Raw genomic sequence first — 12,387 nt, 5'->3', positions numbered from 1 at the left:
CGGGGCCGGCCCCAGGGTGAGAGGTCAGGTGGGCCTGTCTTTCTGCACAGCCTCGGTCCCTTGCTCAGGTTCCTGGAGTTCAAGGGAGAGCCGGGAGGAGGGGCCCGATGCTTACTGGCTGATGATCATGGGTAGGGTCCTGGGCCCTGGTCACTGGGAAGGGTTTTCAGAAGTCTCCCCGGCATCCGAGCCTGAAAGAAGCTCCAACAAGCTTGGAGGTGCCCTGAGCTGCCTTTCTCTCACACCTACTTCCTGCCGCAGGTTGTCAATTAGGGGGCAGCTGTCAATCTCCAGAAGCCCAGGACCCAGTGCTCTGGATCATTTCCTGCTGAGGGACCAGCTGTAGAAAAGCTGTGGGGCGGCGTGGAAGCCTGGCAGGCCTGCCTGGCTGCTTGCAGAGATGTGGCACCCAGGCAGGGGACGAGTGCCAGGCATGTGGCTCTGAGTCCCTGTCCTGGAGGATGGGGCCGGGTTCCCCTGTAGGCCAATGTGTGACCCCAGGGGCAGCGGTGCACTGGGTGTGAGAGCCCCGGCTGCGAACCAAGGCGTCGCTCTTCCCCTGGCAGCGTGCTGGGAAGGTCCCGCAGAGCTCCTGTGAACGGGGGGCTCACGCAGCCGAGGTCTATCAGCTCTGGGGCTCTGGGGCTGGGTTGCTGTGGTGGTCGTGGTGAGCCAGCCTGTGTCCAGCCTTCCTAATGAGAATCGCCCCCACAGGGCCGGGAGACCGGAGGGAGGAGCAGGGCGGAGGGAACGCAGCTCGGCCTAGGCTGGGGTTCTACAGGGCAAGTGAGATGCACAGGCGCCGAGCTGTGAGGGGCAGGCGTGGTCTGGCACAGCTGGTGAGGGACGGAAGGAAGGGAATGTCCAGGGAAGCCTAGGAGGGAGGTGCCCGCTGCTCTGATGGGAGGAGCTGCGGGCAGGCACCGGCCGATCCTGTGCCTGAGGCTGTGTCTGCTGGGAGGCACCTGCCAGGAGGCCGACAGCCCCTCAGAGGGCCGCACCCCTGCTCGCCTCACGGGAGCTGCGGACGCATTCATCCCTAACCGACCCGCTTCCCCTTCCCAGTGACCTCCCCCACCCCGCGTGACCCCTCATGCTGCCCACCCTCTCCTAGGGCACCTCGGTGGTGCTGAGCTTTGCCCACACCCACACTCGGAGCTGGGCCTCTTGTCTCAGGCCGGCCCACCATCCACCGGTCCATCCTGTGTGTGCTGTCTGCTGGCCTGCTGCTGTCAGCCACCCTTGCTGTGCGGGAGGCCATGGCTCTGGGGACAGGGCCTGCTTCGGTGACGCAGTACGGTCCCCACTGCCTCTGTCTAGAGAACCTTTCCCAGGGGTGGGAGATCCTGGACACAGCTGAGGCGATCCTACCCTCAGAAAAGGGTTCTGGACCCCGTGAGGTCACGGCACCATCCCAGCATCGTTGGTGGGTAGGGGAAGTCAGGGATAAGGGGCAGCTCCCGCCCTGGGCAGCAAGAGAACTGGCAGTACTGAGTGGTCCTCACGCCCGCAGATCTGGCCGCAGCAGTCTCCAGGCCCGGAGGAGTCGAGGGAGACAAATATACGGGAAGTTCTATTCCCATCTCCCTGCTCAGTCCCTGGGTCCCGGGGCAGAGGCTGCAGGGCCAGGTAAGGTGAGTATAGACTTGCTTCCTCCATGTGCAGAATAACCAGGACAAGCAAGAAGACAGAGACAGGGCCCAAACGGGAGGCTGTGGAGTTGTGTCTCTGCCATAGCATCATCCACCTAATAAAGAGATACACATATACAAAGACTCCCACTCAGGAGGCTGAGGCAGGAGGACAGCCGTGAGTTCAAGGCTAGCCTGGGCTATACAGTGAGACCCTGTCTCAAACAAACAAACAAAAAGACAGTGGCCCTGGGCTGGAGGCCTGGGGTGGGGGACTAGTCAATCAGAGGTGAGGGGCGGGAGTGAGTGAGTTATGAAGTGGGGAGCTACAGGTACCCCGAGGCTATAAGAAAAGGAGACAGGGCCCAGGGTGACCTCTGGGGCAGGTGGGGGGTTGAGCAGGAGGGGTCTACAAGAAGGGCAGATTGCAGAAGGGGTGTCCAGGCCAAAAACGAGGGCATGTAGGTGGGGACCCTGGTTCAGCTAGGACAGGCTCCCCACTGGGGCACAGGCAGCAGGAGATGGATTCCTGAGGGATGAGCTGTCACCGTGGGTGGTCCTAACCTCCACATCTGGACAGGCCCCCTCCCTGTAAACACAGCTGGATGGCATCTGCGCAACTAGATCAAGGCATGGTGGGGGGCATGAGTTGGACACATACGAAGAAGTTCCCCAGAGCTTCCTTCCTCTTCCTGCCTGCCCGCTCCTCGAAGGGGGGCATTTCTTAGATCCAGTCTAGTAGAGCCTCGTGTCCCTAGAGTGGGTCCAGAACCCCTGGTCTGCTGCGGGCTGCTCTGCCTGTCAAGGAGGTGGGGTGGGGCCCTCCCGGGGGGCCCACCAGCCAGGGGTGGCTGATTCACTGGCGTGCTGTGAGTCAGGACTCAGGGCCTACAGCTTGTCTGGACACCCCCACTGGGTTGGGGGTGACTCATCTCCAGCTGAGCTCCCCCTGCCGTGGCACAGCTACCCCCGGTCTGAGGGAACCTGTCCACACCTCAGGCGGCAGCAGTCACTTCGCTGGTCGTTCCGGGACCGACCTGGGCCGGATGGGAAGCCCCCTCCCTGTCAAGAGCCTGGGGCTTCCCAGAAGCCACAAGGGGGGCTTTGACCTAAGCGGGTCAGGTCCTCCGGGAAGGCTGGGGCAGCCACCTCTGGGGCGCGGGTGCGGCGGCTCGCGTCCCCGCCCACCGCCCCTCCCCTCCCCTGCCCTGCCCTGCCCTCCCCAGGGATCTGGGACTTTTCTTCGGCGGTGCAGGGCGGGACAGCAGCCGCGGCGGCGCAGGGCGGGACAGCAGCCGCGGCGGCGCTGGCAGCGGGAGCGACTGAGGGGCGCGCAGGCAAGGCCAGGGCTTGGGGAGGGAGAGCGCGGGGCCAGGGGCAGAGGCAGGGATCCCGGCTGAACGTTTCTGTCGCTCAGGATGAGGCCCTGGCTCCTGGTGGCCGCACTCTGCGCGGGGATCCTGCTGGGGGCGCCCCGACTGCGGGCCCAACCTGGGGAGAGAGGTGGGCGCCCCGTCCGGCCAGCCCTCCCTCCACGTGGCCCTCGTCTCTGACGCCTCGACCTCCACGACCCCTCCCCCTCCTAATTCTCCTCAAACTCCCCAGACCCTCCGCAGCCCGGGGCTGGGCCGCCCGCGCCACCCCCTGGCCATCTGCATGCTGAGCCCTGCCTTGCGCTCCCCTGAGCTGGTCCCCAGGGGCTGACTTCAGTCCCATGTCCACACCAGAGCGCAGCGCTGCCCCCTGCATGCCCTGACCCTTAGCCGCGCCGTCTTGGGCCCCACGGGGTTCCCTCCCAAGGCTCCGAGGCTCGGGCCCCCGTCGGCTTGCTCTCCACCCCGACCCAGTCCCAGGGGGCCACAGGGCGGGAGGAGGGCTGTGGGCGCCCAGGAAGGTCACGGTCTTTCCTCGGGCTCCAGTGACCTGCACGCGCCTGTATGCCGCTGACATCGTTTTTCTGCTGGATGGCTCCTCCTCCATCGGCCGCAACAACTTCCGAGAAGTGCAGAGCTTCCTGGAGGGGCTGGTGCTGCCCTTCTCAGGGGCCGCTGGGGCCCAGGGAGTGCGCTTCGCCGCGGTGCAGTACAGCGATGACCCCCGGTGAGTGGGGCGGGGGAGGCGGGGCCTGCGGAGCTCACCAAGCCGGGTGGAGAGTCTAGACGCTCCTGAGCAAAGTCCTGTCAGAAACAGCATCTGAAGAGTCCAGAGAGCCCTAGCCAGGGACTTCCTTGGAGACGGGTCACTGTGGAGGGCACTTGTTCCGGGAGAGAACACTGCCCAACACAGAGACTCTCTGGTGTTTTTTTTTTTTTTTTGAGAGAGGGTCTTGCTATGCAATTCAGGCTGGCCTTGAGCTCACTTTGTCGCCCAGGCTGGTTTGAACTTGCAGAGATCCTCCTGCCTCAGCCTCCCGAGTGCTGGGATTATAGGCGTGTGCCACCGTGCCAGGTTGAGGCTCTGGTTTTGATCTGGGTGGATAGGCAGGAGGAGGGCTTGGCAGCCCCAGATGCCCGATGTCACTTGTACTCTCTCCGTTCTAGCTCCCTGACCCTTTCTGAATCTCTGTTCATCAGGAGCGCTGCCTGACTGGCCAAGCGCACCTCCCTGCAACCTCCTCCAGCAGTTATTTCAGTAGACATGCTGTCCCCCTAGACTGTGAGCCCCAGGGGCTCCTGACAGCGTGGGTCCAGCCACGGCGGTGCACACAGCTGTCCCTGGGATCTGTGAGCTTGGGAGCTTCAGGCAGTGAGGGCAGAAGTCACACATCCAGAGGCCTTGTAGGGCCAAGGTTGGAAAAGGTGCTTATGCTCCTCCTGGTGCCCTCCCTGCCCCATCAGGACGGAATTTGGCCTGGATGCGCTTGGCTCCGGGGGTGATGTGATCCGCGCCATCCGCGAGCTCACCTACAAGAAGGGGAACACTCGCACCGGGGCTGCGCTCCTCCACGTGTCCGACCACGTCTTCCAGGCCCAGCTGTCCCGACCTGCAGTCCCCAAGGTGATCCCCACCCTCCCCTGCTGCGGAGGTGACTCCCGAGGAGGGGTGTGAGGGAGCCCTGACTTGGCCCTGTCCCGCCTCAGGTCTGCATCCTGATCACCGACGGGAAGTCCCAGGACCTGGTGGACGCAGCTGCCCAGCGGCTGAAGGAGCAGGGGGTCAAGCTGTTTGCAGTGGGTGAGTCCTGAGCTGCCGGGAGGGTCAGCCGGGCGGGGCCCCGCAGAGGACACATGGGCGGCCAAGTCCTAACTGGCTGTGGCCTCAGGAATCAAGCACGCTGACCTCGAGGAGCTGAATCGAGTGGCTTCGCAGCCCAGCAGTGACTTCTCATTCTTCGTCAACGACTTTGGCATCTTGAGGACGCTACTGCCCCTCGTCTCCCGGAGAGTGTGCACAACTGCCGGGGGCGTGCCCGTGACCCTGCCTTGTGAGTTCCCGACACGCTGTGTGCCTGCCAGCGCCGGCTGGGAGGGCTGGGCCCCTCTCCTGTGCTTCTGATGCCCCCCTCCTACCTGATCACTCGGCCCCGTTTGCAGCTGATGACTTGACGTCCGGCCCCCGGGACCTGGTGCTGTCTGAGACGGGCAGTCAGTCCTTGAGAGTACAGTGGACCGCGGCTAGTGGCCCTGTGACTGGCTACAGGGTCCATTACACCCCTCTGACAGGGCTGGGTCAGCCACTGCCAAGCGAGCGGAAGGAGGTAAAGCTGCCGGGGGTGAGAGGGGGTGGCTGGTGCCGGGCTGGACAAGATGAGGTAGCCTGTGACCCCGGGCAGGTGAACGTCCCAGCCGGCGAGACCAGTGTGCGGCTGCGAGGTCTGCGGCCTCTGACTGAGTACCAGGTGACCGTGGTTGCCCTCTATGCCAACAGCATCGGGGAGGCTGTGAGCGGCACTGCTCGGACCAGTGAGTTCCGCGGCCCACCTTCGACCCTGCCACCTAACCACCTGGCCCCATGCCCCTGGCCCACTCTCCGCCCTGCTAATCTTTCCCCCAGCTGCCCTGGCGGGGCCAGAGTTGACCGTCCAGAACACCACAGCCCACAGCCTCCTGGTGGCCTGGCAGGGTGTGCCGGGCGCCACCGGCTACCGTGTGACGTGGCGCGCCCTCCGCGGTGAGTGGAAGGTGTGGGTGACGGGCAGCCCCACACTGCAGACAAGGCCGGGGAGCCCGGAGTCCGCAAGGCCCCTGGAACCCTCTGTGCCTCCACTCAGGGGGTGCCACACAGCAGCAGGAGCTGGGCCCTGGGCAGGGGTCCGTGCTGCTGCGTGACCTGGAGCCCGCCACGGACTACGAGGTGACCGTGAGCGCCGTGTTTGGCCGGAGCGTGGGGCCGGCCACTCCCCTCACTGCCCGCACTGGTGAGACGGCTGGGCCTTCCCTCAGGCTGGGGTGGGCTGGCAGGGGAGGGTGAAAGGCCGCTCATGTCCCGTGTGCCCCGGCAGACTCCTTTGTGGAGCAGACCTTGCGCCCTGTCATCCTGAGCCCCACAGTCGTCCTGCTTTCCTGGAACGTGGTGCCCGAGGCCCGTGGCTATCGGCTGGAGTGGCGTCGTGAGAGTGGTGAGTAGGGGGCGGGGGCGGGGGTCTAGGTGTGGCTTCAGCTGGCCTGATGCTGTCACCTTCTAGGTCGAGAGCCGCCGCAGAAGGTGGTGCTGCCCGCGGACGTGACCCACTACCGGCTGGCGGGGCTGCAGCCGGGCACTGAATACCGCCTCACGCTCTACACCCTGCTGGAGGGCCGCGAGGTGGCCACGCCGGCCATGGTGGTCCCCACCGGTGAGGGCTCTGGGGCCCGGCTGAGCGCTGGGGAGAGCGGGCAGCCCCAGGCCGCCTCTCACGCTGTGCCATCCCCAGGGCCAGAGCAGCCCCCGGGCCCGGTGAGGGACCTGCAAGCGGCTGAACTGCCCGGGCAGCGGGTGAGAGTGTCCTGGAGCCCAGTCCCCGGTGCCACCGAGTACCGCGTCACTGTGCGCAGCGCCCAGGGTGAGGCGAGGAGCCGGAGACCTCCCTGCCCGCGGGGGCTGAGTGCACCCTCCCTCTCCCTACCGCCTTCCTGTGGGTCCCCACGGCCTCTTCTTCGCTGTGTCCTTGTCCGTGTCCACCTCCCAAGGTGACACGGAACCCAGCACTGCCCCCAGCTCCGCCTGGCCCCTGCCTGCCCCAGCCGGTAGCCTTACCCAGCTCTGTCTCCACTCTTCGCCCAACTTCTCTGTCCGTGGCTTTGCTTTTGTGACAGGGTTTTGTTGTGTAGTTCAGGGTGGACTTTAACTCATTATGTAGCACAGGCTGACCTTGAACTTGTGGCGGTCCTCCTGCCTCGGCCTCCCACGTTCTGGGATCACAGGTGTGCGCCACCGTGCCCAGCTCTCTCCGTGGCTCTTGCCCTTCCTTCTCCACAGTCATGAGCTCTGTCCGCTTCCCTCCTGTGACCCAGCTGTGACCACTGTTGACACCTTCTCCCTTGTGTCAGCTCATGCTGACCTCTCTGTCATCATCAGTCTGCTGTTGACTTGAGCGCTGTCAGCCGCTCCTGTCTCCTGCGTGCCTTGCTCCCGTTCACTGCCTGTGTCTCCCCGGGCCCCCATTCAGCTCTGGCGCCTCTGCCCCGGGTCGTCTCTCCTTCACCTTTGTCATCTGTACCCCATTTCTCAGGCCCCACCACCCCGAGAGCCTGTCAGCCTGCCCCCCACTGGCTGCCACCATGCCGCGTGCCTGTCCCCGCTGACCCTATCTGCCGATCCCACCTTCTGCCTAGGGGTTGAGCGGACCCTGGTGCTTCCCGGCAGCCAGACTGCGTTCGACTTGGATGACGTGCGGGCAGGGCTTAGCTATACTGTGCGGGTGTCTGCTCGCATGGGCCCCCGGGAGGGCGGCGCCAGCGTCCTCACTGTCCGCCGAGGTGAGCACTGCAGAAAGCTTGGGGGACAGCTGATGGACTCAGTCCCGCCCTGGTGCTGATCCTGGGCTCCTGTCTGCCTTTGACCCTTAGAATCAGAAGCGCCCCTTGCTGCCCCAGTGCTTCGGGTCGTGCTGTCAGATGCAACCCGAGTGAGAGTGACCTGGAGCCCCATTCCTGGAGCCAGTGGATTTCGGATTAGCTGGAGGACAGGCAGCGGTCAGTGTGGGGTGTGCGGGAGGACTGCTGAGGGGAGCAGTCACAGTGTGGGGGCACGCTCCTGTGATCTCAGCACTTGGGAAGCTGAGGCAGGAGGAGCGTCGTGAGTTCAAGGCCAGCCTGAACTACACAGCGAGATCGTGTTTTTAAAAAATAAAATAGGGCCAGGCGTGGTGGCACATGCCTGTAATCCTAGCACTCAGGAGGCTGAGGCAGGAGGATCTTTGTGAGTTCGAGACCATCCTGGGCTATAAAGTGAGCTCAAGGCCAGCCTGAACTGCAGAGCGAGACCCTGTCTCAAATAAATAAATAAAATAAAAATAAAGAATAAAATAGGGCCGGAATATAGCTCAGCAGCACAAGTGCCTACCTGGTAAGCACAAGGTCCTGAATTCGATTCCTGGTACCAAAAAAAGAAAAAGAAAACCACAGTAAAAAAATAAAATAAAATGATAAAATGAAATAAAATAAAAGAGTGTGGGACTGAGGGGTAGGCAGCCACCATTCCCCTCTGACCCTAGGTCCTGAGTCGAGCCGGACGGTGCCTCCAGACTCTACCGCCACAGACCTCCTGGGGCTGCAGCCTGGAACGTCCTACCAGGTGGCGGTGTCGGCGCTTCGAGGGAGAGAAGAGGGCCCCCCTGGGCTCGTGGTGGCGAAAACGGGTCAGGGCCTGCGCCTGTCCCTTGCTTCTGCCTCCAGTGCCTCTGCAGACTCCAGGCCCTCCCTCAGGCCCTTCTCCCCAGAGTTTGTCCCCCTCCACATTCCCACCGCTTCCCCCTCCGCATTCCCACTGCTTCCCCCTCCACATTCCCACTGCTTCCCCCTCCACATTCCCACTGCTTCCCCCTCCACATTCCCACTGCTTCCCCCTCCACATTCCCACCGCTTCCCCCTCCGCCCCGGTGCCTCCCTGTAGCCCCTCCTTCTTCACCTCCCTGCCTTTCCTCAGAGAACCCCACTGTCTCTGGCCTCGGATTCCCTCATCCCGCAGACCCCCTTTTTTCAGGGGCCCAGCTCTCTTCTTAGACTTGAACTTTCTCTTTGCTGGACCCCCGCGTGCCTCCATCAGACCACCCCACCTGCCAGACCTGCTGTCTGAGACCCCTGTCCCCAGCCACACAGATGCCCACGGTCCCTTCTGTCAGAGCCCCCCGTCTGGTCCGCTCTCAGATCCCGCCCATTAGACTCCCGTACCCTCCTCTATCGGATGACAGGGCCACTTCCCCTCAGACCCTGCCTGACCCCGTCAGACTCCCCGTGGCCTCTCTCCTCAGACCCCCTGGGCCCGGTGAAGACCGTCCGTGTGACTCAGGCCGGGAGCTCGTCCGTCACCATTGCTTGGACCGGGGTTCCTGGCGCCACAGGATACAGGGTTTCCTGGCACTCAGGACGCGGTGGGGACCAGGGCTCTGGGAGGGTTGCGGGAGGCAGGTCGGGGAGGAAGGGGACCGGCGTTTCGGGGGGGTCTGGATAGGACACTGTGGGCGGGGTCTGGCTGGTCTTGGAGCTGCGTCCATCTCTGCCCCCAGGTCCAGAGCAATCTCAGCTGGTGTCTGGGGAGGCCGCAGTGGCTGACCTAGACGGGCTGGAGCCGGACACGGAATATACGGTGCACGTGAGGGCCCATGTGGCTGGTGTGGAAGGAGCCCCTGCTTCTGTGGTTGTGAGGACTGGTGAGTGGACCCCGGCCAGCGGCTAGCCACGCCTCATGGGCTGGCCCGCCCCGCCCTGCTGTGCATTTCTGTCTGCTCCACCTGCCCAGGTCGTTGCTGTTCAGTGACCGCCATTCCCCGCCAAACCACCCCTGTTGGCTGAGTTTCCGCCCACAGAGAACTCATGGCTGCCCCCCACCACCCAGTCTAACGCTGACCTCCCTCTTGCCGTGCCGTCCGCACGGACCGCACCTAACCTCCAGATGCCCCTGCTTTGACCCTGCCGGCCTGCACGGCCACCGACTTCTCTCTGCCGGATACCCAGACACCCCAGTCCCTCATCTCCCCTCTGTCCATAGCCCCCGAGCCGGTGGGCACTGTGTCCGAGCTGCAGATCCTCAATGCGTCCAGCGATGTCCTGCGGGTGACCTGGGTCGGGGTCCCTGGAGCTACAGCCTACAGACTGGCTTGGGGCAGGAGTGAAGGTCTGGCTCCCTGACTGCACTCTGCCCTTCTTGGCTGGGGCTGCCCTCCGGTGAGCCACCCACGCTGACAGGTGGCTCTTTGCTCGCCTGGCCAGGTGGCCCCACCAGACACCAGATCGTCCCAGGAAACACCGACTCTGCGGAGATACGGGGCCTGGAAGGTGGCATCAGCTACTCAGTGGGAGTGACTGCTCTAGTCGGGGACCGGGAAGGCGCCCCTGTCTCCATTGTCGTCACCACGCGTAGGCGGACCGGGGCTTGGAGGGGAAGGGAGGGAAGGGGGCGTGCGGTTGGAAGAGGGACCGGGGATTGAGGCTGGGCCTGTGGGGCCAGGTCTGCGAAGAGAAGGAGGGAGCCTGGGACAGGCAGAAGGGCTGGCTGCGGAGATGCGTGTGTGGGGTCAGGTGGGGCCCAGACTCCCGTGCTCTCTCCAGCGCCCGAGGCGCCCAGCATCCTGGAGACACTTCGTGTGGTGCAGCGTGGGGCACATTCTCTGAGGCTGCGCTGGGAGCCGGTGTCCGGGGCGCGCGGCTTCCGGCTGCGCTGGCGACCCGAGGGTGAGCAGTGTCCGAGTGGGAGGCTCGGGCGGCGGGGTCGGGGCGGAGGTGGGCGTGGTCGGCTCAGCCCTGTCCTGGGCACTCAGCAGGTGAGCTCAGTTGGGTGGTGGGATCTCTGAGGTCACCGAGAGCGAATGGGTAGGGTCAGTGAAGTGGGCATGGGTTAGTCACCTAGAATGAGGGCGACCAGTCAGAGTGGGGACTGGATGGAGAGGCGGTGAGGGCCGTGGGGGTTGTGAGATGGGCAGGCCGTCAGCGATGCGGCGGTGCCTGCCCACCTGCCTCTGGCCCTCACCCCCGACTTGCCCTAGGTGGTCAGGAGCAGTCCCAGTTCCTGGGGCCTGAGCTCAGCAGCTACCACCTGGACGGGCTGGAGCCAGACACGCGGTACCAAGTGTGGCTGAGCGTCCTGGGGCCGGCGGGGGAAGGGCCTCCCGCGGAGGTGACTGCGTACACGGGTGAGTGCAGTGGGCCCACCTGCTTGGCGTGCTCCTCCCCGACGGATGACCTGTCGCGATTTCCTGCACGCCAGATTCAAGTGACTCCTGCCCCCGATTCCTGTGACTCCGGGGTCATGCCAGCACCCCTCATGCTGAGCCTGCCCTGGATCTCAGCTCTCTCTCCCTCGGGTTCTCAGGACACAGCCTCTGACCCCTGCTCCCTGACTCCTCTTTCAGGGTCGCCTCGTGTGTCAAGCCCTGAACTTCGTGTGGTGGACACCTCAGTCGACTCAGTCACTCTGGCCTGGAGCCCGGTGTCTGGGGCATCCAACTACGTCCTGACTTGGCGGCCACTGAGCGGCACTAGCTGGGGTGAGGAGGAGCCAGTTTGGGGTGGGCTCACAGCGGGGGCTCCACAGAGGTCCTCTTGTTTAACCAAGTCCTGTTCTCTGCAGATGTGCCTGGGACCCCACAGACACTTCCAGGGAGCTTGAGCTCCCAGAGGGTGACAGGGCTACAGCCTGGGGTCCCCTACGTCTTCTCCCTGACGCCCGTCCAGGCGGGTGGACGGGGCCCTGAGGCCTCTGTCACGCAGAGCCCAGGTAAGGAGGGCACAGTGGCAGAAGGCTAGGCCGCAGGTGGACGGGGCGGCCAGCAGCAACTTGGCTACTTCCCGCAGTGTGTCCTCACGGCCTGGTGGACGTGGTCTTCCTGCTGCACACCACTCAGGACAGCGCTCACCGTGCGGAGGCTGTGAGGCGGGTCCTGGAGCGCCTGGTGTCTGCACTTGGGCCCCTTGGGCCTCAGGCCGCCCAGGTTTGGCCCAGAGGCAGCAAGACCCTATCTCTCCGCGCCCCTGCCCACCCCAGGTCCCACACCAGCCTTGTCGCTACCCCACCATAAGTCAGGCGTTCTCCCCCTCTCTCCAAGCGGCAGACCCTCTTGCCTCTCCTCCCATCACGGCCGACCCCTGATAAGCAGCTCAGGTTTAGTCACACCGGCGCCCATTTCCGTTTCTGCGGCCCCTGGGCACCCTCAGCCCTGCTCTGTCACGCGCCCAGTGGTCTGTGTCTCCCCGCCCCAGGTTGGCCTGCTGTCGTACAGTCACCGGGCCTCACCACTGTTCCCACTGAATAGTTCCCACGACCTGGGCGTCATCTTGCAGAAGATCCGTGGCATCTCCTACGCAGACCCAAGCGGGAACAATCTAGGTGAGAACTGCGGTGGGTGTGGCCTGGGGGCTTCCCCATGCGGGGCCGGTGTCCCGGCTCTGACACGCCCTTCCTCTCAGGCGCGGCTGTGGTTGTAGCTCACAGACAGCTCTTGGTACCTGATGCTCCTGGGCGCCGTCAGCAAGTACCAGGGGTGATGGTCCTGCTGGTGGATGAGCCGCTGAGAGGGGACGTATCCAGCCCGATCCGCGAGGCCCAGTCTGCTGGTGAGCAAATGGGCGGCGGGGCTGGGGCCTGGGAGTCGGGGTGAGCTCGGTGGAGCTGCCTTGCACGC

The 12,387-nt window shown here is 64.4% G+C and overlaps 1 protein-coding gene across 1 annotated transcript in view; it reads left to right on the top strand.

Annotated features, from left to right (window-relative positions):
* The first annotated feature begins 2,907 nt into the window (after positions 1-2,907).
* Col7a1 (collagen, type VII, alpha 1) overlaps positions 2,908-12,387 on the top strand; it is a 30,274-nt gene continuing 20,794 nt past the window's right edge. Inside the window, exons 1-27 of the mRNA XM_013507646.1 lie at positions 2,908-2,968; positions 3,049-3,134; positions 3,551-3,731; positions 4,469-4,628; positions 4,712-4,805; positions 4,894-5,055; positions 5,165-5,328; positions 5,404-5,533; positions 5,625-5,741; positions 5,842-5,988; positions 6,073-6,189; positions 6,256-6,405; positions 6,484-6,612; positions 7,385-7,528; positions 7,619-7,744; positions 8,266-8,409; positions 9,022-9,141; positions 9,277-9,420; positions 9,759-9,884; positions 9,980-10,126; positions 10,319-10,441; positions 10,753-10,899; positions 11,119-11,253; positions 11,337-11,483; positions 11,561-11,697; positions 11,966-12,092; positions 12,173-12,319. Coding sequence (XP_013363100.1) covers positions 3,050-3,134; positions 3,551-3,731; positions 4,469-4,628; positions 4,712-4,805; positions 4,894-5,055; positions 5,165-5,328; positions 5,404-5,533; positions 5,625-5,741; positions 5,842-5,988; positions 6,073-6,189; positions 6,256-6,405; positions 6,484-6,612; positions 7,385-7,528; positions 7,619-7,744; positions 8,266-8,409; positions 9,022-9,141; positions 9,277-9,420; positions 9,759-9,884; positions 9,980-10,126; positions 10,319-10,441; positions 10,753-10,899; positions 11,119-11,253; positions 11,337-11,483; positions 11,561-11,697; positions 11,966-12,092; positions 12,173-12,319 — 3,550 coding nt within the window. The 5' untranslated portion in view covers positions 2,908-2,968; position 3,049. The remainder of the gene's footprint in view (positions 2,969-3,048; positions 3,135-3,550; positions 3,732-4,468; positions 4,629-4,711; positions 4,806-4,893; positions 5,056-5,164; positions 5,329-5,403; positions 5,534-5,624; positions 5,742-5,841; positions 5,989-6,072; positions 6,190-6,255; positions 6,406-6,483; positions 6,613-7,384; positions 7,529-7,618; positions 7,745-8,265; positions 8,410-9,021; positions 9,142-9,276; positions 9,421-9,758; positions 9,885-9,979; positions 10,127-10,318; positions 10,442-10,752; positions 10,900-11,118; positions 11,254-11,336; positions 11,484-11,560; positions 11,698-11,965; positions 12,093-12,172; positions 12,320-12,387) is intronic.

The sequence above is a fragment of the Chinchilla lanigera genome, unplaced genomic scaffold (genome assembly GCF_000276665.1).
Source record: "Chinchilla lanigera isolate Chin_1 unplaced genomic scaffold, ChiLan1.0 scaffold00131, whole genome shotgun sequence".
In the NCBI taxonomy this organism is placed as follows: domain Eukaryota; kingdom Metazoa; phylum Chordata; class Mammalia; order Rodentia; family Chinchillidae; genus Chinchilla; species Chinchilla lanigera.
The sequence above is the reverse complement of the archived record's forward strand: the minus strand, read 5'-3'. Positions and strand labels throughout refer to the sequence as shown.